The sequence below is a fragment of the Pteropus alecto genome, unplaced genomic scaffold, assembly GCF_000325575.1.
Source record: "Pteropus alecto unplaced genomic scaffold, ASM32557v1 scaffold41, whole genome shotgun sequence".
In the NCBI taxonomy this organism is placed as follows: domain Eukaryota; kingdom Metazoa; phylum Chordata; class Mammalia; order Chiroptera; family Pteropodidae; genus Pteropus; species Pteropus alecto.
This window is the reverse complement of record NW_006430464.1, coordinates 1,180,016-1,202,701: the sequence shown is the minus strand read 5'-3', so window position 1 is coordinate 1,202,701 and position 22,686 is coordinate 1,180,016. Positions and strand designations below refer to the sequence as shown.

The window sequence follows — 22,686 nt, the reverse complement described above, 5'->3', positions numbered from 1 at the left end:
ATTCAGCATGTGGCTGTCCTGGTGCCTTTCCTCTGTCCTCTCCTCGGTCCTCGGGTTGGTCTTCCATTCCTCAAGTCGGTCTCTCCATCTTCCTGCCTCGCGCTCCCTGAGCACCCAGGAGGACACCCTGGTCTCCCTGTTCCACCTCCCCTTGGTCAGGCCCACCCCTCTTTCCTGTCCCACGAGCGCAGCAGGTGGCCACATCTGTTAGTAATCCCAGGCCTGGCCTAAATGCTGCCGAGGGCCTTCACCCTGCCTCTCTTGGGCCACGCTTCCTCAGGGGGATCGGGTTAAGCAGTGAGGACGCTGGTCAAGAGGCTCCTCCTGGGAGGAAGTGGAGGCGGGGGCCTTGCCCGGGGCGCGGGGAGCTTTCCTCGGGTTCGACCATTAACGCGGGAGGAGGGCCCCTGAACCGGCAGTGGGGGCGGCCACGCCTCTCGGGCAGGCTCCGCCCACCTGGCCCGCGCAGCTGCATCCTTGCTTCACCTCTCAGAAGCTCTGCAGCCTGCTGGCGGCACACCGGCATTTGCACGTAGGTGACCAACCCGGGCACAGGTTCCAGCAGCCTCGGATTTCTGTTTTTGCCGCCCCAGTGTGCGTGCGGGGCCGTGACTGCTGATGAGCAAATGTCTCCTGCATGGTGGCAGTTGTGTGGCATTGTTACCGTTCATTTCTCTCGCCCGCTTGAACAGGGCTTCTAGGAGGTAGGCCTTAGGTGACAGTGGAGAGTGTCCGCGAGAGGATCCCATCCCTGGGTGGGCCCAGCTCCAGTCATAAGCCCCGGACGTGGGCTCGCTGTTTCTCATGGCGCTGGTTCCAGCTGGGTCACCATGCTGGCCTCTTCTCCTTTGTCCCCTTGATGGACCGGCTTGATTCAGGTCCCATCCCTTTTTCTCCCTCTTGTTTTTGTCCTCGCACTGCAGCCCCTGTCTATACACCCTGGGGAACAGGAGACATTTGCACTGTTCCTCTCTTGCAGACATAGCTGAGGCCAAGAACTGTTCTCCGCTGCAGGACTTCCTGGAGGAAGGACTCTCCCAGGAGCTTCTGGAGGCGTTTTCCAAGGATGGCCTCTGGAACTTCAACTTGGGAGAAGCCTGCATGGACGAGAGCTGGTTAGATAGTCTGCTAGGAGATCCAGAAAGTCTTCTGAGTTCTGACGTCACCAACGTGGAAAGTCCCACAGAGTGCAAGAGTCACGAACTCAAGAGCGGCCTCAGCCCTGAGCCCCGCCTTCCGACGGGAGAGGAGTCCGTGATCCATGATCTTCCCGAAAAGAACCTAACGCCAGCTGAGTCTCAGGAATGTAGGAATGACCTTGGCTACCACTCAGACCAGAGTCAGCAGGACACTGCCCTGGGAGGGGAGGAAGCATACAAGTGTAGCGAATGTGGGAAGAGCTTCAGCCGGGGTTGCCATCTCATCCAGCACTGGATTGTTCACATGCGGGAGAAGTCTGCTGCAAAGCAAGAGCAGGAGAGCGCTTTGGACCAGAGTTCGTGCCTTTTCGTGTATCCGACGACTCACAAATCGTATGTTTGTAACAAGTGCGGGAAAACTTTCAGTCAAAATACGCACCTCCTCTGGCATCAGAAAATTCACACTGGAGAGAAACCACGTAAGAGTCAAGACCGCGGCTGTCCGTCAGGTCACGGCTCTCAGCCTGTTGAGCAGCAGAAAACCCACACAGGTGCTAAACCCTACAAGTGTAATGAGTGTGGCGAGCATTTCAGCCGCACCTTTCGTCTCACTCAGCATCAGAAGACCCACACTCGGAAGCGCTACGAATGTGCCAAATGCAAGGCCACCTTCAACTTTAACAAATATCTCCTCCAGCATCAGAAAATTCACGCCGCAAAAGCTACCTCTCAGTGCCAGGAATGTGGGAAGGTGTTTCAGCAGAACTTGGCGCTCATCAAACACCAGTCCGTTCACACCAGAGAAGAGCCGTTTAAGTGTGACAAGTGTGGGAAACTCTTCAGCCATATCTTGACCCTAAAGACCCACCAGAGGGTTCATGGCAGAGAGAAGACTTTCAAATGCACTGAGTGTGGGAAAGCCTTCTACCGGAACACTCACCTTAACGAACACCTGAGGATTCACACGGGCTACAGGCCCCACAAATGTCACAAATGCATCAAGAGTTTCAGCCGGCCCTCCCACCTGATTCGACACCAGTCCGTTCATGCCACAGAAAAGCCCTACAGCTGTGCCGAATGTAAGGCGACCTTCAGGCATAACGAACGCCTTATTCAACACCAGAAAATTCATGCTGTGGAAACCCGCTATGAATGTCAGGAGTGTGGCGAGCGCTTCATTTGCAGCTCGACCCTAACTTGCCACCAGAGCGTTCACACCCGAGAAAAACAAGGACTTGACAAGAGTGGAGAGGCCTTGAATCAGAACCCAGAAGAGAAAGAACATCCGGCAACCGACAGAAAGTGCTTTAAGTGTAACAAATGTGAGAAAACTTTCAGCTGCAGCGAAGACCTCACTCAGCACGAGAGGATTCACACTAGGGAGAAGCCCTTTGAGTCCAACCAGTGTGGGAAAGCCTTTGGCCAAAGTACACAGCTTGATCGCCACCAGATGGCTCACTCGGGAGTGAAGCCCTATAAATGTGGAGACTGCGGGAAGGCCTTCATCCGCAGCGCCTTCTTCGCCAAGCATCAGCGCACCCACCTGAGCGAGCGCCCCTTTAAGTGTCACGAGTGTGGAAAGACCTTCAGCCAAAGTGCACGTCTCTCAGAGCATCAGTCAGTTCACACTGCAGAGAAACTCTTCAGATGTAACCAGTGCGATGAAGTCTTTGCGCACAATAACCACCTTACCCAGCATCAGAAAACCCATGCCGAAAAGAAATCCTTTGAGTGTAAGGAATGTGGAAAAATGTTCCACCACAGCCGGCACCTTTCTAAGCATCAGAGAGTTCACACAGGCGAGCAGCCCTATAAATGTGGCGACTGTGGGAAAACCTTCAGCCTGAGTGCCCCACTCATTCGACACCGGAGAGTCCACACTGGAGAAAAGCCTTATTCTTGTGAGGAATGTGGGAAAACCTTCAGCCAGAGCTCGTGCCTTTCTGTTCACCAGAGAGTTCACACTGGGGAGAAGCCCTACACGTGTGCCGAATGTGGGAAAGCCTTCTCCCAGAAAGCAAATATGAAGCAGCATGAGCGAATTCACACTGGGGAGAAGCCTTACACCTGTGATGTGTGTGGGAAAGCCTTTGGCCTCAGCGCCCACCTCAGTCAGCACCAGAGAATTCACACCCAAGAGAAACCATATCAGTGTCAACACTGTCAGAAAGCCTTTCGCTACTACTTAGGTCTCCGCCGACATCAGCGAGTTCACACTGAAAAGTAAGAAGTAGCAATACCACCCGCAGCAGCCAGATGGAAGCTGCACACACGGTTATCTGAGGCCTAAACTTGAAACCATCACATTGTAACCCGCCTCTCTAGCACAATAGATAAGTCTCTTTATTAATAAAGGTTAGAAAACTCGCACACAAATTGCATTAAAACAATGAAAACAAAAGAACCCGTATGGTGTCCAGATTCTGAGGTGGACTCGAACCAGTCTGCTGAGTTAAATCCCAGTTCTGCCATCTGCTGCCTAAGCGATCTTGGGAGAGTCGTGGAACCTCTCAGGGCCTCAAATGTTCTCATCTGCAAAATGGGTGCAGTAATAGTTACTTACCTCAGAGGGCCATCGTGAGGATAAATTAGATGTAAAGCACTTAGGACCGAGTGCCTAGCATATAGTAAGTACTCACTGAGTGTGAGCTCTACGTATGCATTAGGTACAACGTAAATACACTCTTTTATGTTAAAAGGAAGAGAAGAATTAGCAACTCTCTATTGCAATTAATGTTCTTAATAATATGCTTTAATTTTTAAAGTTTTTCTCCAGGATGTCCTTGGCTTAATTTGGTTCTCCAAACCTTAATTTATTCTTTTTTTAAGTCTTGTCTTTCCCTTTCCTCCATCTCTCCGCTCTGTCCTAGTATTTTCTTAACTAACCCACAGATAGCCCAGAACAACATATAAACTAACATCAAATGGCTAAAGCTTTCCACTCCTAACCTCTCAAACCTCTGACTCAAAAGGACCCCCTCCCACATACACATGCTACCTTTACCATGATGGCCTTCCTCCATTTAAAGTTGTTGGTTATCCACCGTGAGACCCAATTTGTCACTGTGGTTAACGTACCGGAAATAGCTGGATTCCATTAGGAAAGCTGTACTGGGTATTGCCACACAGTTAACATGATCTGCGCAGAAGATGTGCTTGGTGGTGAGAATTGCGATGTACGGAAACCACTGCTGGAATGTTCTTCACCATTTATCCAAGCTGGCCACTCACCAGGTGCTTCACTAGGTGCCAGGACGGAATGTCAATACGGTAAGGCCTGCCCTTGCCTTGAAGCTTCTGGAATCCAAGGGAAATAGACGGCCCCCTTTCCATAGAGGAGCACAGTTCGGTGACAAGTGCCATCTTAAAAGGCCAACATTCCCTCATCACAGCAAGGTCTGGGGCCACCGAGGATTGTTGGAAGCCTATGAGGAAATGATGCTTCATGTTGGAGCCCTCGAGTCAGCCACTTGCTGGGCGAGGCCTGTTCTACAGTTGAGACACCCCGTGGAACCACACAACAGCTCCCTCCTGATGGTACCTCCTCAACTCAGCTTTGGTGTCCCTTCCGTAAGCCACCCAGTCACCTATCTGCTGAAGCACAATCTTATGAAGACATTGGACCCACGATTTTGATATCTTTCCTATTTTTGGTGCTAAAAAAGTTTAGGAGTATGTGCCCTGTGCATTTGGGCTTTTCAGACCTTAAACCTTGAGTTCTGCTGGTTGGTTTTGTTGTTGAAACTGGAAACTTAATGGCTGACCCTTGGGCCCACCGCAGAGTGGGGAGTATACTGGTTTCCTAGTGGCCAAAAGGTTTGACTCCCTGCTGGTTTAACTCCCGCCCTTGAGATCAGTCTAGTCTGGGCCGTCAGTCTGTTATGTACCAAAGGGGCTTACAGAGTGTCGCAGGGTGGGGAGGTGGGAACTCAGATTGAAAAGTGTGTTCAGTGAGAGTTTTAAGATCAAACGTACAGGTTGGAGGCCCTGTGGAAAGTCAGCAACCCCTGGGCGGGAAGAGGGGGCGGTCTCTGTAACTAGTGACCTGTATTGCATGGGCCAGTGTAGAATGCCCTTTGTGTATACGTGTTGGTTGTCTGATTAAAGTTTTGAGTCTAAAAGTGTTGCTTCCTTCTCTCAGCCTGGTGCCCCACCCCCAAGCGGACGTGGAGCATACAGAGCCCCTGCCTGCTGGGTGCTGACAGGTGTTCTAGTGGGGGAGGGCTTGTAACACTGAAAACGGTCCCCTAAGAGGGTAGTTAAGTCTTTTTCCCAAGGTGGTTAGGGGCATGGACCACAGAGGAACCAGCTGGTCATCAGATGTCGCATCAAACCACTTTTCCATTGTAGTGCAGTCTTCAGTGGGGGAGAAAGCACGCACAGCATGGTGTTTACTCCTCTCTCATTACAAAGACAGCATGCCTCCAGCTCGGGCAATAATTTTACCTAGAATTTAATACTATTTTGCTCTCTTGGTATTTTCCTTCCTCTGCCCCCTTTTTCCCTTTTACTGACAAAAGATACTAGTTTCCTACGCATGGTAGTGATAAAAAGTCCTTTAAATTTTTTATTTTTATTATAAAAGTTTTTAAAAATGTGAACTTATTTAAAGGAAAGTATGGTACACATCTACAGTAAGAAGAAAAAATTTGACACTAGTATATAATTGAGTGAGGTTTGGGGAACACTAACTAACTGAAGCCTAGTGCCCCTGCCAGTGGCAGGATGGCTGTGTCAGGATAATGCTTTGGCAATATAGTTAAGTTGGATCTCAGTGGCTGAACAGCACAGGTTTATTTTTGCTCACTCACACTACGTGGGTTTGGCACTGTGGGTTGGCAGGGCTGGGGATGTGGTGGGTGGCTGGATCCATCCTATACACCCAGGAGATCCGGGTGCAGCCTCACCAGTTGGAATGTGATAGCCTTGCAGATGGAATAAAAACTTAATTCTTAAGAAATTGTAAAAATACTAGAATAAAATATAGGAGAATGTTTTCATAATCCCGGGGAGTGAGGAAGGCCTTTCTTAGCATGACAGTAGGTTTAAGAACTATAAGAGAAAATTCAAATAGATTTGAATTCCTAAAATTTAAAAAAAATCTATAGCAAAATAACACCATCAGCAAAATTGAGAGAAATAACCAACTGGGAGAAAATATTAGTAACATATAACAAAGAGTTAATACAAAAAGCCCGATTAAAAATGGGCAAAATACATAAATAAGCAATTCAATGAAGCCAAAACATCAATAACATCATTTATCAATAGGACATTTTTACTTATTAGAAATATTTAAAAAAACATTAATAGCAAGTATTCGTGAAGGAAGTGGAGAAGCAGAAATAGGCACTCAGCACTTCCAAGAGTCTGAAGACTTTGGCCACTTCATCTCTCTGTGCCTCAGTGCCCTCATCTGTGAAATGGAACAACACGGCCCTGAACACGTGTAGGTGTTGGAAGAATGAAAGGTGTTCATACTAAGGGCTTAAAAGAGCTCGGCACACAGCAAGTTACTGAAAGCACCATTTTAAGTTTGACATGGGGGGAAAAATCACATGATTCATGTTCAGTGCTGGTAAAAATGTCGCAAAACTGTGGTCCACAGGCCCCCTTGTGCCAGGTAGATTAGGTTCGGTCTCTTTGGAAAGCAATTTGAAACATTCAGGAATCAGGAAAATGGTTAGAGTCTCGACTCTATTGTTCTCACTCTGAGAAATTTGACTTAGAGAAATAATCCCCCCAAAAGAAGAGAGGAAGCGTGAAAATGCTCGTTATAAAACTGTTCATTATTGAGAAAATTGGTGAACAATCCGTATCGATCAGGGGCTTAGAACAAAGCCAAAATGGGGCAATGGATTTGTAAATTATTTGCCACCTGTCAATGAAATAAATATCATTAGCGCTAATAATGATGAGTATGAAGTGTATGTGGTGAGAAAGGATACTGCTCACGATAAAACGAGGACAAAACAGAAGTCAAAATCATTTCTACACTCTTACTACAATCAAATAAAATAAGATTTATTTTTAAACGCTATTTTGAAGGAAATAGGAAAAATCAAAACAATATGACTTCTGGGGGTGACCAAGTTGTAGGTGAATATATATGGCTTTTGTTTTCTGATTCTAATTTTTTCTAAGTTTAATAATATGGATATGGAACACAGTGTAAAACAAAACCAGATATACAGTCCAATATGATCGGTGGTTGTCTCTGGGCTATAGGATTATGGGGGATTGGTATTGTAGTCCATAATTCTCTACTCTTTCCAAACTATCCTTTACAATAAGCATATGTGATTTTACTTAAAATTTTTTTCCTGTTGTGAAAGTATGCAATTATTTTTATAATTAGAAAAATCGTTTCAAAAATATGAGGAAAGAAAAACCTCCCTTTGGGTATGAATAGAATTTAGAAAATGATGCTCAGTAGGGCAACTGCTTTGTGAATCACAAATCCTGGAAATGGAAAAGATCAAAAAAACAACATAAAAAGTGGCTGTAAATATGTGAAACATTCAGTGTTTAAGCCAATTGTACGTTTTGTGGTGACATTTGTATCTTAAAGTTTTAAAGGAAAGTAAAATCGTCTAGCACGTATGTTCAGCTACATATATTTGACACTTTTACTCAAGGGTTATTCTTTCTAGCTGTTTCTTTTTTCTTGAATTTTCAGGCTCCAATTTAATGAATAATCATTGCATTTAAAAAGCTCAGAGGGACCTTATTTAAGATCCCAGATATAGTTGCAGCCCATTTAGAGCACCACCTAGACCACCACCTAGACCACGACTTGGGGACACTATAGGGTTGAAATATAGGGAGGAATTTCAGATTTTAGGGGGAAGCTACTAAAATGATCAGAAGCTGTCCAAGCTGGTGATAAACTGTGCCATCCTCCTAGGAAGAAAAGAAACCAACTCTCTCAATGTTTGGTGTTAGTGTTGCTCTCTGGGAGGAAGTTATTAGTGCTGATGAAGGCTGAACCACCAGTGTGTCACATTCTCAGGCTTTCTAGTCAGCATGAGTTCTCTGATGATCAGCAAGCTGCGTGCCCCAAGCAAAAGCTTTCTCAAAATCATCGCAGATGTAGGTGTTGTGTGTGCTGTGAACTCTCTGGTGTCCAGTGAGGTGTGAACCCCAGCCGAAATCCTCCCCACGTTCCTTACACACATAGCGTCTGCCACTTGTGTGAACCTTCTGGTGTTGAATAAGGTGTGAGATCTGGGTATAGGTTTTCCCGCAGTTGTTACATTTGTAGGGCTTCTCTCCGGTGTGAATTCTCTGATGCTGAATAAGGTGGATGCTCTGGTTGAAGGCTTTCCCGCATTCCTTACAGGGGTAGGGTTTCTCGCCAGTGTGAATCCTCCGATGCTGAGTGAGGGATGAGTTGTGACTGAATGTCTTCCCACACTCCTTACACTTATAGGGCTTCTCGCCCGTGTGGATTTTCTGATGCTCGATAAGGTGGGTGCTCCGGCTGAAGGCTTTCCCACACTCACTGCACGCATAAGGTTTCTCTCCGGTATGAATCCTCTGGTGTTGAATGAGGTGGGAAATCTGGGTATAGGCCTTCCCGCAGATGTTACACTCATAGGGCTTCTCCCCAGTGTGAATCCTCTGGTGGCGCGTCAGGGAAGAGTTCTGGCTGAAGGTTTTCCCACATTCATTACACTTATAGGGCTTCTCGCCGGTGTGAATTGTCTGGTGTTGAGCAAAAGATGAGGTGTGACTGAAAGCCTTGCCACACTCATTACATATATAGGGCTTTTCCCCCATGTGAATGCTCTGGTGCCTCATAAGGTGGGAAATCTGCGTGTAAGCCTTCCCGCACTCGTTACACTCGTAGGGCTTCTCGCCAGTGTGAATTCTCTGATGCTGAGTCAGAGAAGAACTGTGGCTGAAGGCCTTGCCACACGCGGAGCACTCATAGGGCTTTTCTCCCGTGTGAACCCGCTGATGCTGAGTCAGAGATGAGCTGTGGCTGAAGGTTTTCCCACACTCGTTACATTTGTAGGGTTTCTCTCCGGTGTGGATTGTCTGGTGCTGGCTCAGGGAAGAGGTGTGACAGAAAGCCTTGCCACACTCGCCACACTTGTAGGGCTTCTCCCCTGTGTGGATTTTCTGGTGGCGAGTGAGGTGGGACACCTGTGAGTAGAACTTCCCACACTGGTCACATTTATAGGGTTTCTCCCCGGTGTGGCATCGCTGGTGCTTAATGAGGGAGGAGCTCTGGGTGAAGGCTTTCCCACATTCCTTGCATTGGTATGGTTTCTCTCCAGTGTGGATCCTCTGATGCTCGGTCAGAGATGAGCTCTGAGTAAAGGTCTTGCCACATTCATTGCATGCGTAGGGCTTCTCTCCCGTGTGAATGATGTGGTGCTGAATGAAATATGAGCTGTTGCTGAAAGCCTTCCCGCAGTCCTTACACTTGTAGGGTTTCTCTCCAGTGTGAATTCTCTGGTGTAGCATATAGTCCGAATGGTAAACGAAGGCTTTCCCACATTCCATACAGTTAAATGACTTCTTTTCTACAAAGGTCCTTTGGCGTTTTGAGCTCTTCCTTGGCCCATTCCACTTCCGAAGCCTCTCTCCTCCAGGCACTCTGTGCTTCCTCATGAAGACCAAGGTCCGCCTGAAGCTTCTTCCAAGCTCGTTACAGCCAAGACCTCTCTCCCCACAGGTGTTTTCCTTGAGAGAAGCAAAAAGACACTTCAAATGCCTCTCCTGCTTTCCCTGGTCCTCCAATTGATGGCCACATGTCCAGGATTCCCCTATCTTGCCATCTCCAAGCACTGCCCTTAAAATTCCCTCCATCTTCCCCACCGGGGAAGCTGCTTCTTCGGAAATATCCTTTCTTGGCAGTGTCTCTTGAGTAGTTTCAGAGCTTGTCTCCAAGTCTGAAAGAAATGGAAAATATGAATATCATCTGTTCTGGGACAAAGGAAGCTGATTATTATAACTGCCATTGTAAAATTACAAGAGAAGTTTCAAAGTTTGTGTTGCTATTTCAAAAGGCATGAAGTAAATAGATTCATGTTCTGACATGGAAGGATGGCCTCAATATACTCTAAAAATGAAAAGAACTGAGTTGTAACACAGTTTATGTGCACAGTGGTTTATTAGCCATAATATATAATACATGTTTACAAATCAATAAGAGAGAAACAATCTAATAAAAATAGTGAGGCAAGAATGTGAATAGGCACTTTGCAGAAGAAAAGTAAGTGGCCAATAAATATTAAAAAGATGCTTAACATCAGTAATAGTCGAAAAAGTCAAATTACTGAGAAGCTATTTGACGCTTTTTAGATTGGAAATCTAAAAAATATCCAGTGTTAGCAAGTGAACTGTAGAAGTGAGTTAATAAGGGAATTTCACTTTCTACATTACATGTTTGAAATGTTTTATTTATTTTAAATATTAAAAAGTAGTTTTTACTAGGTGATCACAGTGAAAAGTAAACATTCTTCCTTCCTTTGTTCCTACGCTGTTTCTAACTGGTGAATCCTTCTAGAGATTTTCTATATATTTATGTGTGTGTGTATGTGTGGTGGGATGGAGAGTTTTTAAAATTTATTATTATTTATTTTTGATTGTGGTAAAATACCCATAACATAAATTATATCATTTCAGCCACTTTTAAGTGTACACTTCAGTTGCATAAGTACATTCACCACTATCCACCTCCAGGACTTTTTAATTTTCTCAGACTGCAACTCTGTACCCATTAAACATTGACTCCCATTTCCCCCTCCCCCACCCCCAGCAACCACCATTCTACTTTGTCTCTATAAATTTGCCGACTGTAGGTACCCCATGTAAGTGAAATCATACGATATTTGTCCTTTTTAAGTCTGGCTTATTTCACTTAGCATAATGTCTTCAAGGTTCATCAATGTTCTTATTATTTACTTTTATAATTAAAAATACAGTAGAGACATTGGGGTGAAAATACATGAAGGAACTACATTAAAATTTTAAATGTGAATTTTTTTGAAGAGATTATTAGGATTATGGAATTTTCATTTCTTGTTTCATTCTTATTTGGATTTTCAAAGTTTCTGTGATGAACATATAACTTTTACTCGATCAACAGATAGCGACAATACGAAATGTATATGAGGCTTTAATAGCTTGCAGTTTGGGGAAAAGGAGACAGAAAAGATGATGAGCAGGAAACATTACCATTTGGAATTTGTTGAAGGCATCGATTTTTTTATGCTAGTAGCTTTGTTCATAAGACATCTATTAATTGCATAATTATCATGTGCCAACCACAGTGCTAGACATCTGACCCTTGCCCTCAAAGAGAAGTGGGGCAGGCTTGTACTCTGACACCTTAGATGCATCCTCCTTGTCTCCTTAGCATCCCTGCCTTTGAACGACCACTGCTCCCCTTTTGATGTAGTCTTGGTGGGGCTGTTTATCATATATAGTCTCCTCCACACTCCACTTCATGAAACCCAGGCTGGCCAATCAGAATAGCCCATCCCTCAGGCCATTATAATTGGTTCAAGATCCAAACAGGGCCCATCAGAGTCTTCCTTGAGATTGATATATGGTGTTGCTAGGCAGAACATAAGTTTGAGACTAGCGGAAGCCACATCAGCTGCCACGTAGAAAAGCCTGAAGATAGACTGAAGCCAGAAACAGATAGGATCAACATGTAGTGGGGGAAGGTGAGAGGGAGGAGGGGAGGGGAGGGGAGGGGAGGAGAGGAGAGGAGAGGAGGAGAGAGAGCGTGAGCGTGTGCACAAGTGAGCCCTGATAACACCATTTACAGCTTTAGATCCATCTTTGCCTAAAAGCTTACATTGCAACACTTCCCACTTACATGGGTCAAAAAATCTAATTTTGCTTAAGCTATTTTGATTTTTTACATGCAAAAGAGTCCTGACTAAGATATCAGGTAATTACAATAATAGTAATAGAACAATAATAATTATTATTGAAATTGGTAACATTTCTTAAATGCTTACTATGTGCCAGGCACTGTTCTAAGCTTCTCCTATTGACTAATTTATTCCTCAGAAAAACAATTCGGTGAGGTAGATACTGTTAGTGTCCCCACTTTACAGATAAGATCCCACTTCTGGGTCTTTACATAGGCGATTCCCAACAAATAATCATAATGATAACCAGTGGAGCCTATTCTGACTGGGGGGTGACTGGGCCACACTCTATGTAAATTCATTCATTCTGCCCAACCCTGGGGACTATTATTGACCCCATTTTGCAGATGAGGAAACTGAAGCACAGAGAAGCCAAATGACTTGCCCAAAGGTCACAGAACCAGGAAGCAGTAGAGCTAAGATTTAAACCCAGAGTCCACAGTGATGACCTGTATGTTATGCTGCCTCATTCTCGAATGACCATCGCTGATCAAGACAGATGGGGTAGGAAGATGGCTCACACCTGCTGGACATGCTCACCCACCTGGACAGGTAACTTGCCAGACTTCTCGCTCCTCCATCCTGGGCTCTTCCCCTCGCTCCAGACGGGAAATCACATCGGGTTTGGACCCAGGGAGCCCTGCTCCTGGAAAAGACACGAGTCTTGGCAGTGGATGCCATGGTCACAGAGGCCTCAGGGCTGGGCCTCAGGCCCTGGGTCTGCAGGAGAGATACGTACATTGGGTGCCTACTTATTAGACACTTTAACGGTCAATGTGAGATTCATTTATTGGGTGTTTACGTCCCAGAGAGAGCCTGAGCCCTGATGTCACTGTTTAAGGCTCTGACATCCAACCTGAGTTCAACCTGAGTGTGAAACACACCACATTTTGAAAAACTTAATATGCAGAAAAATATAAATGATCTCATTAATAATTTTTATATTGACTGTGATTTCGACATGTGCCGAAATGATCATATTTTAGATAGATGGGATGAAACAAAACATATTACAAAAATTAATTCCATCTGTTTCTTTTTGCTTTTTGATGCCTGCTGCCTTTGAGATCACTAATTTCTCTCTTCCTAGTGCGGACTGAACAGTGTTTGCCCCAAATTACGTCCACGGAAGCCTCAGAATGTCACCTAATTTGGAAATGGGGGCTTTGCCGATGTAATTAGTTCAGACAAGGTCCTACTGGATTATGGCGAGACTGTGACCCCATGAGGTGTCCTTATGAGAGGAGGGACACACAGACACATATGGAGGGGGCAGGCCATGTGAAGGTGGCGGCGGAGGTTGGGGTGATGCAGGTACGAGATGAGAAACCCCAGGACTGCTGGGAGCCTCAAGGAGCTGGATGAGGCAGGAATAGATTCTCCCCCAGAGCCTTCGGAAGGAGCGTGGTGCTGCCCACGCCTCGCTTTTGTACTTCCGGCTTCCGGAACTGTGGGAGAATAAATTTCTGCTGTTTTAAGGCACTGAGTTTGTGGTAATTTGTTCCAGCAGCCCCAGGAAGCGAATCCATCTCCCTACTGATCATCCCGATGAGCAGACAACATGCCCACGCCTCCCGCCCTAGAGACAAGCCCTCCTCTGACTGGGGAAGCTTGAGTGGGGGAGAGAACGGGAGGCGACAAAACTGAAGAGGCTGCAGGGGCCACGTCACGTCAGGCTGTGAAGGAGCCGATAAGGGCGGCGCCCAGGACCGGCCTGCTGACTGTCCCCGAGATGGGGGACCCAAGGAAGAACGGGTCTGGAGGGCCGTGGTCAGCTTGGTGGGGACAGGGAACAGGGGGGCCGGGCCCTTCCCTGGGAAGTGTTCTGGGGGCCGCCAGCTACACAGAGCCGGAACCCAGGGGACAGGGTTTGTCTAGCACAAGCGTGTGCGTAAGGAGAGCTGAGGACGGAGCCTACGCGCCACCAGAGCTCACAGGGAAAGGGGACACGAAATGAAAATGAGGAGGGAGAGATGGATGGGAGGGAAGGGCGGAGCAGAGGGGAGGCTGGCGTTGGGTCCGGGGCAGAGGACAAGGCCTGAGCAGAGCCCGGCTGTGGGGATAGAGAGGAGGGGACAGGCAGAGAGAGTCAGGGGGCAGAGGGGGACACGGCTGGGGCCTGATGGGCCATCAGTTAGGGGATAGTGCCCGGGGATCTTGTCTGGGGCCTGGGGGATGTGGGGCCCCGGAGCGGGAGGAGTGGGTCAGTGTGGAGATGCTGAGCTTGGGGTAAAGGTGGTGAACGGGACGGGCCTTGCAGGGTGCAGGAGGCGGGTGCGTGAACAAATGTGGGACTCGGGAGACGCATCTGGGGAATAGCGTTTGTGTACTCTGGGGAGAAGATGCCAGAACAGAGCCTGTTGACAGGACATCGGGGGCGGGGGGGCACCTGGAGTCTGAGCTTCCGGAACAGGCATCCCAGCACGGAGCCGGAGGTCACCACATGTGCAGAGGGAAGCATGAGAAGAGGGTGGGGACACCAGCTGAAGATTTTGGGGGACAGGCAGAGGACTTGGGGCCCTTAGGGACATTGGGGCTCTAGGAGAGGCAGAGAGAAACGGGAAGACACGGACAGAGGCCAGCTAGGAGGGACCGGTGAGGGCACCGTATGACCCCAGAGACCACCCACAGTTCAGCAGTGATGGGCACAAAGGGAATGAGAACAGAGGGCGCATCACGCCTCACCCAGCGAGAGAAGGTTCTGGTAGGTCTCCAGCATTACATCCCGATACAGCTCCCTCTGGCCGGGCCCCAGCCGGCCCCACTCCTCCAGGGTGAAGTCCACGGCCACGTCCTTGAAGGTCACTGATTCCTGAAAGGGCCAGCATTACACAGTCTGGGGCGGGGGAGGTCATGAGGCAAGAGCCTACGACATGCGCCCTGGGCTGGGACATTCTGGCTCGGCAGGTCTGGGAAGGCTGAATCAAACTGGCCCACGGGCATGTAAAAGGCCTAGGGCAGGCCCCGAGCGAGCCCGCAGGCACCCCGTTAGAGTCAAACGAGGGCCCGTCACACGACTCTTTACTGCCATCTGTTGGAAGATTGTTATAATGTGCCAATTATTTTGGTATATGACAGTTTGCTGCCATCTGCGTGAAAGCTGTCATAATAAATACACCAGTACATGAGGCATAAGATGCAAATCAAGCCACCGAGATGAGGCGCCCCTGTGCAGTGCGTAACCTACACATCTGTATGTGGCAGTCCTAAGAAACACTTTTAAAAGAACGATCAGCCATTGCGCGTCGAGAGCTTCACGTTCCTGAGTTGTACTTCATCCCAGACACCAACTCTGATTCCAAACCCCGTTCCTTATTCCAAGGATGAAACTCAGGGGAGAAACAAAACAAACCGCTGCCCATTTCACCTGCTAACCAAAAGGCCGCTGAATGTAAGATGATTTTCAGACTGTATCCTAACGTCCCAGCTCAGAGCATTCTGCCCCTCCCTCACACCTCCCAGCCCCACAGTTCCCATCAGAGACCCCCTCTCTCCCAGTACTGGGAGGGGCAGAAGATTTTCAGGCCACAGGTGGAGATGAGGACAGCCCTCTGGGGTCCACAAGGTCATATCTGGGAAGAGGGAGCGCAGGCTCACCTGGTCTTCAGCTGTCCTGGTCCTGGTGGCCATTGCTGGGTCCCCGGCATGCACCTGCAGGAGAAAGAACCAGGTCTGATTCCGCAGAGCTGGAGGAGACTGGAGCAGAGAACCGGGGTCAGTTCTGGCCTAGACAGACAGAATTTCCCAAAGAAGCCTTGTGACAGAGGGGACCCTGGTCTCCTATGAGCAGGAGCAAAGGCTCAGGACAGGCTGCCTGAGGTCCCCATTCTGTACCAACAACCACGCTGCACCTACACATCAGCCCTCAGAGAAGGAACTAGTTATCCTCAGACGAGGAAATTAAGGCACAAGAGGTCAAGGCCGTTGCTCAAGGTCAGAGAGATGTCAAGTGCCAGAGCAGGATTTGAACCCAGAAGTCACTACAGACCCAACCCCTCTTTTTTTTTTCCTGTTGTAATTTTTTTTATTGTACTAATATACATATAACATAAAAGACACCATTTTAACCATTTTGAAGAGTATGATTCGGTGGCATTTATGATACTCACGATGTTGTACAACCTCTGCTACGACCTAGTTCCAAAACATTTTCATCATCACTCTACAAGAAAACCCTCTACTGCGAACCAGTCACCCCCAAATGTCCCTGTTCCCCCTTGCCCCACACCAGCCCCTGATAACCACTCATCTTTCTGTCTCAAAGGATTTGCCTATTCTGGACATTTCGTATACATAGAATTATACGATATGTGGCCTTTCTTGTCTGGCTTCTTTTACTTAACATAACATGTTCAAGGTTCATCCATGTTATAGCACATCTCAGTGCTTCATCCCTTTTCAGGGCTGAATAATATTCCACTGCATGGATGGGCCATGTTTTGCTGAGCTCCTGCAAAAATCCTGTTTAAGGATCCTGGGCTCCTTAACATGTGTAAAGAAAGTTTTCATCTGCTGAAATAAAGTTTCAGAATCCCCGCCAAATAGAAGTTGGTGTTCAGACTGTGGTCACCCCCATTCGTTCATCAGACACACTCTGGGCCCCAGGTGAGTGACAGGCTCCATTTGGGGCTCTGAGGACAGAGACCAGTGAGATGAAGCTCTACCCTCTGCCTGGTGGGGGAGACAGTCCTGGACATAAACCAGGTGGGGGGGCTGAATAGTGGACCCAAAAGATATGTCTGGGGTGAACGGCAATGTGATTGAGTTAAGCATCCTTAGATGGGAAGATTATCTTGGATTATCTGGGTGGGCCCTAGGCCTCCGGCTTGGAAGCTGGAGGATGGAGCCACACCCGGGGGATGAGAGCTCCTCTCAGAGACTGGAAAAGGCGAGGCAACACATTCTCCACTGGAGCCTCTGGAGCGACCTTGTTTTTAGAAAAAAACACAAAGACTCTTGGGGAAGGGAGGCGTGCAGAGACCCAGAGAGAAGTGGACAGCGACACACAGAGAGACGGGCAGAGACATAATGGGGTCGGGGTAACGGTTGGAGATTAGAGAGAAGAGATAAAAGTCACAGAGGGGAAGAGATGCTGAGGATAAGGATAGAGACTGTGCAGCGTACACGCTGGGGGGTCAGGGTCAGACATCCCTGGCTGTGACCCCTGGTGGGCCACTTATTAGTATTGTGACTGGGGAGAAGTTGCGCAGTCTCCCCGAGCCTGTTTCTTCACCTGCGAAGTGAGGAAAGGTACGTTCTCCCTCATAGGGGATCCTTGGCCGGACTCCTGGCAGACGGCGGGCGCCCCATTCCCGCGCGCTGAGATCGTCCCAGTCGCGCAGATGGCGGGTGGGGGGGATTTGAGGCGGCCAGGCTAGTGACGGGATGGGGCGGGGCGCCGCCCAAAGCGCCGTGCCCCCTCCCACCCAGGCACGACTTGGACCCGCCCCCTGAGCGTCCGCATTCCCGCCCGGCCCGGCCCGGCCCGCGCCCACCAGCTCCCCCGAGTGTCAGCCACGTCGGGTCTCACCTGCGCGCCCCCGCGGGTTGCACACCGCCGCCAGGCCTTCCCACCCTCCCGCGGGCCACGGAATGCGCCTGCGCCGTCGCTGTCTCGGAACTATGAAGTCCTGGTACTTTAAACGCAGCTTCGCAGCTGGACTACATTTCCCAGAAACCATTGCGGCTCACGCTCCTCCCGGCCTAAGGCCTCCGAGGCCTGGGAATGCTGGGAAATGGAGTCTGGGACTAGGATGTGGGACGGGAGAATGCATACTATAATACACAGCTGCTTTGCATCTGGAGGCAACATGGCATTTGGGAAATGTCTGGCAGTATTGGCACCGCGAATATTCCTATTTTAGCCAGAGTCTTTTAACTGCCCTCCACAGGAAGACTATGATCTCATAGTCTTTTTTCACCCATGGAATCCAAATTTTTTCTACCAACTTTTACGTCTTGGGGACACATAAAAGTTGGCCCCATCTAAATTGATGGTGAATACATACCGCCTCTGTCATTTAATTACTCCAGATTTACCTACGCATCCTCCTTTCTGTATGCCTCACTTTCCCCTCTTACCTCTTAAAGGCCAGTGTGGTAGAGGAAATAGACCTTTATAGTGGGATCAGGGAGATGTATGTCCAGGAACGCGAGGAAGAGTCGATATTACGCGATTATGTAATTCGCCTATTAATATATCTACATAATACAATCATATGTATGGTAATGAAAAGAGTTTTGAGAACGTTCAGTAATCAGCCATTTCTGGATAAACTTATTAAGAATAAGGCCCATAATGAACGGTAATGACAATAATCTTAAGGAGTTGCTGGTCTCCCCTTGTTTTGAATTATACACATATAATCAAAACCCCCGATTAGGCTTAACGATAAAACACCAAAAGAGCCTCCCTTAAAGTCAGAAACAAAACGAAATGCCCACAATTACCACTTTGCGGAGAACTAGCAACGTAATTAGAGAAGAGAAGCAAAAGACATCATGGCAACAGAGAAGCCCAGGTTTTCATCCTTTTTCGAAGATGACTGCTACCTTGGAAATCAGAAAATCGACTGAAAAGCCAAGAGAAAGAATAAGATAATTCGGTAATATGACCGAGTACTAAATTAGTCAGTAAAACCCAGTAGGTACAGCACAGGGACTAGAGTCAATAATATTGCAATAATTATAGATGGTGTCAGACTTACTGGGGGGAATGTGTAATCGCGATGCTGGACACCCGAAACTAATGTGATGTTGTATGTCAACTATTGAAATTATTATTGAAGAATAAAATTTAAATTAAAAAATAGGTTTTTTTTCTTCTCAAACAAGAATGATAAGGAATCTAATTTTTATAAAGGTTATTTGGATTTTAGTTCAGATTTGCCTAATAGCTTTTAATCTTTTGGTGGGCTGGGGCGGTCTCTTTCATTCTCGGCACCTCGGTTTTCTTCTCTGTGATCCCACGCTGGAGCACTGTGTGACACAGACCGGATCGCTCTTCTCCAAATCCTTTTCTGTATTTCTTGTGCACTCGGCCGAACTACATTTCCCAGCCTCACCAGCAACTTGGGGTAACACGTGACCATGTTCTGGCTAATAAAATGTGAGCGGGAGTGACATGCATGCCCGTGCCCATACTCGGCCCTTTAAAACCTCCCACTTGTCACTTTCCACACCCAGGAAGTCATAGGTTACAGATGGAAGGAGCCTAGGTCCCTGAATTGTTATAAAGGGCAGTACATCCTGTCCTTGAAATGTTCTCGAGCCCTGAAATGATTATGACCACCACATGAAAACATGGGGAGATGCTCACCAATCAACATTAAAAGAACAAAAATAACAAAGTTAGATAGCTTTCATGTTTATAAAGATGTAAAATATAGGTACGCACATGAGTAAAAGCTAGATGAACCACTGTCAAAACGAAATCGAAGTAATCCCGCATCCCCTCCTGCGCGCCAGTCACAAAGACAAACCTATATCCCTGTCCCCTCTAGGCTTGCGTATTCTCTGTTCCCTCTGCTTGGAACAGCCCACTCCTCTCTCTCACTCTCTGCCTTCATCGGTCACATTCTTGTCTTTTACTCCACTAGTTTCTATCTTTCGAGTTACAGCCAAGGTGACACCTCCTCCCCATGCCCTCCCTGATTGCCAAGCTGGGTGGAGCCTCTCCTCTTGAACTCATACAAGGCCCTGGGTGATCACCATCAGGCAAACATATCACACGGGATCCTAACTGCCTGTAACCATGTCTTTATCAGGTATCCTAATCTTAGCAATAGTGACTGGTCCAAGGGGTGGGCCCACGACCCAAGCAGGACCAATCAGGACCCTTCCCTGGGGCTGCTGGATGAACCTAGTTGCAACTGTGCTACTTGCTTCAGCCAATGAAATGCAGATGAAAGCGACACATGTCGCTGAGCTCATTTAACTTGCATGATCACCCTATGAAGAAGGCATTACTCCCGCATTTTACAAACGTGTATACTGAGAGGGGGGATTTGTGTAACTCACCCAAGGGCCACAGCTAGGCATTGTGCATTGCTCTCAGGAAATTCTCAGAAGTTAAGGGAGTGACTGCGCCCGCAGCGTGAAGACATTTTAAAAACCAAAACAACACTGCTACCCAAGCAACAAGCATTTCGGAGCCACCAGCTTGTGACCCCCCAAGCTTGAGCCTTTCCTGGAGGGGGCTCCTGTGTGGCTACCGGTTTGAGCGAGCGTGAAGTCCAGCCTTTGACGTGCTTCGCCCCTCGCCGGCGCGCGGATAAAGGTGACAGCACGCGCGCCCAGAGCGACGTCGCCAAGGCGACCAGCATCTGTCGCCTCCAGGAAAGTGCGCCTGCGCGGTGGACGGAGGTGGGGGGCAGTGAACAGTAGCCAGCCTCTGCTCCACCTCTTGAAAAAACTCTCCATTCAAAGCGCTATCTACTGCGCAGGTAACGAAAACTGGTATCTTGGCCACGGAGGATGACGGTATCTATGGCAACGGAGTCTTGCAGCAGGCAGGTTTCTGGGAAATGTAGTTAATTAAGCAGTCCCGCGAGATCCAGCGACACTTAGAACTCTCTTTGCTAATATCTAATATGTATATAAGCAGCACCCAGATATTTCCCCGTCATCTCACAATGGTAGCAAAACGTGTCTTGATTGGTCTGCAGTATTTGAAAAAATTAGTTGCCCAGACTACTTTAATGGAGAGATTTCGCAGAAAAAAAAAAAAATCTGAATTTCTGGATTCTCTTGAAAAATTCTGAAGATCTAAAAAGACGGGGGTTGTCATTTCACCACGACCGCAATAGGACAGAGCTGCGTGTTCTCTACCCTCTGTGACTGGGACCTGCAGCCCTCAGTTTTTCTACCTGGACCCCAGATACGTGAGGTTTCAATCTCAGACCCTGGGAAAAACCACCCGAAGCTCCTTTCCCTGGCATTTAAAGTGTGCGGATCAATACCGTCTTTACAGGCTCCCCACCCCTCAGCCCCCAACACTACTACCCTCACTTATTCATCAAATATTCACTGAATGTCTGCTCAGGGCCAAGCGCCGTGCTAGGCACTGAATCTTCAGCTCAAACCCGCCTTCCTCCCTCCCACCAAACATCCGCATGATCCACATCCTGAATGAGATAGCAATGGTTGTGCTAGCCGGTTCAGAAACGGAAAGACACCACGTCATCCAAATCCACTCGCTCCCTACACTGGGTGAACGAGTAGCAAGAGTTCAGAGAGCAAAATGAATCCGAATCCACTCGGGAACGCAGGCAGTGAAAATGTCAGAGTTTGGAGAGGGAGAGACATCTGCATTCTCCGCACCGACCGCTGCTCTTCCTCTGTCTGACTGTTCTTGACCATCCCACTATGGTGTCACCTCCTTTAGGATGCATCCCCGCCCACAGTAGGAATGGTTGTCCGTTCAAGCCTTCAATGTCCATCCCTCTTGATGGGCCAGATCGCTTCTACTTTGAATCGGGGCAACTGGTGTCTACAGATGGGTGAGACCTGGGCCTCATCCCTCGAGGAGCGAGGAGCGCCCAGTTGGGTGTCCGGAGCTGGACGCCAATTGCGGGGGAGGGTCTTCCATCAACTGACGTAGACATTGAAGAATTTGTCACAGACTTTATTAAACTTTTCTTTTCTTTTCCCCTTATGAACCCCCACACCAACGCCTTACTGCAGCAAGAGTTTCCGGTTTTGTCGGTACGTAATAGCCCTGGTCAGAGAGAAAAGGCCTGGACGTTAGAAAGAGAACTGGAGGCCCTTGCAGATCTACAGACTCCGCCCCCCGCAAAAAAAAAAAAAAAAACCTTCCCTCCAATCATCGGCCTTATTCGGCTTAGCCAGTGACATCATCGGTCTCTGGGCAGATTTCCAGTGTTCTCAGCCAATCAGGGTTGGTACATGAGGAGAAAGGCATGAAAAATTGGGACTAGGGGTGAGAGTAAAATGTGGAAACACCAAGAGTGGAAAAAGCCAAGAGGTACGATGCGAGACCCAGACACAGGGAGCGAGGCTCAAAGAGAAGGGAAAAGACAGAAAGTGAGAGAAAAGAAAAGAACAGGTGTGCTCGCCCAACCGTGTTCCCCAAAAGATACATCCAGGTCCTCATTCTCGGTCCCTGTGAATGTGACCTCATTTGGAAATAGTGTCTTTGGAGATATAATTAAATTAAGGTAAGAGGGGATCATTCTGGATTTGGGCTGGACCCCTCATCCGATGGCTGGCGTCCTTATAAGAGGAGAGAGAGGGAGATTTGAGACAGAGGAAAAAGGCACATGAAGACTGGAGCGAAGCCACATGCCAAGGAACAGATGGCAAGGCTGCAGCAGCCACCTGAAGGAAGGAGGCAGGGATGGAACCGATTCTCTCAAAACCTCCAGGAGGAACCAACCCCACCGACCCCTTGATTGTGGACTTCTGGCCTCCAGAACCCTGAGAACGAATTTCTGTTGCCTTAAGCCACCCAGTGTGTGGTCATTTGTTACAGCGGCAACAGGAAACTCACACACAGGGAGGCGGCGGCCAGAGAGCAGGGACAGAGTTCTGTGACAGAGACAGGGGGGCGAGAGGGGACTTGGGCAAGAGGATGAGGGAGAAACGGAACTCAAGACAGAAAAGGGACCCCCGGGGATGGAAGAGGGGAA

General features: G+C 48.1%; 3 protein-coding genes across 7 annotated transcripts in view; 1 reads left to right on the top strand and 2 right to left on the bottom strand.

Moving 5' to 3' along the window:
- Window positions 1-5,260, top strand: part of ZNF473 (zinc finger protein 473) — a 13,315-nt gene extending 8,055 nt beyond the window's left edge. For 2 of the 5 annotated variants that reach the window (XM_015592356.2, XM_006905008.3), the window contains exon 5: window positions 980-5,260. In XM_015592356.2, coding sequence (XP_015447842.1) covers window positions 980-3,366 — 2,387 coding nt within the window. In that variant the 3' untranslated portion in view covers window positions 3,367-5,260. Of the gene's footprint in view, window positions 1-923 lie in introns of all 5 variants that reach the window. The other 3 variants (XM_025048205.1, XM_025048204.1, XM_015592364.2) reach the window with 2 other exon arrangements.
- A 1,882-nt stretch (window positions 5,261-7,142) lies between these two features.
- On the bottom strand, window positions 7,143-17,632 carry LOC102880127 (zinc finger protein 883). The gene is made up of 5 exons (XM_015592296.2): window positions 17,568-17,632; window positions 15,635-15,688; window positions 14,723-14,849; window positions 12,582-12,683; window positions 7,143-10,042 (listed from the first exon to the last, which is right to left on the bottom strand). The coding sequence occupies exons 2-5, from the start codon at window positions 15,665-15,667 to the stop codon at window positions 8,157-8,159; spliced, it is 2,148 nt and encodes a 715-aa protein (XP_015447782.1). The 5' UTR covers window positions 15,668-15,688; window positions 17,568-17,632; the 3' UTR covers window positions 7,143-8,156.
- A 4,014-nt stretch (window positions 17,633-21,646) lies between these two features.
- IZUMO2 (IZUMO family member 2) overlaps window positions 21,647-22,686 on the bottom strand; it is a 7,145-nt gene continuing 6,105 nt past the window's right edge. Inside the window, exon 7 of the mRNA XM_006905107.3 lies at window positions 21,647-21,755. Coding sequence (XP_006905169.2) covers window positions 21,713-21,755 — 43 coding nt within the window. The 3' untranslated portion in view covers window positions 21,647-21,712. The remainder of the gene's footprint in view (window positions 21,756-22,686) is intronic.

Excerpts from the sequence above, each read along its gene's own strand:
- LOC102880127 (XM_015592296.2), bottom strand. The coding sequence starts at position 15,667 with ATGGCCACCAGGACCAGGACAGCTGAAGACCAG. Across the intron at positions 12,684-14,722 it reads CCAGAACCTTCTCTCGCTGG|GAGCAGGGCTCCCTGGGTCC; the intron begins GTGAGGCGTGAT and ends TGTCTTTTCCAG. Across the intron at positions 10,043-12,581 it reads CTGGCAAGTTACCTGTCCAG|ACTTGGAGACAAGCTCTGAA; the intron begins GTGGGTGAGCAT and ends CATTTCTTTCAG.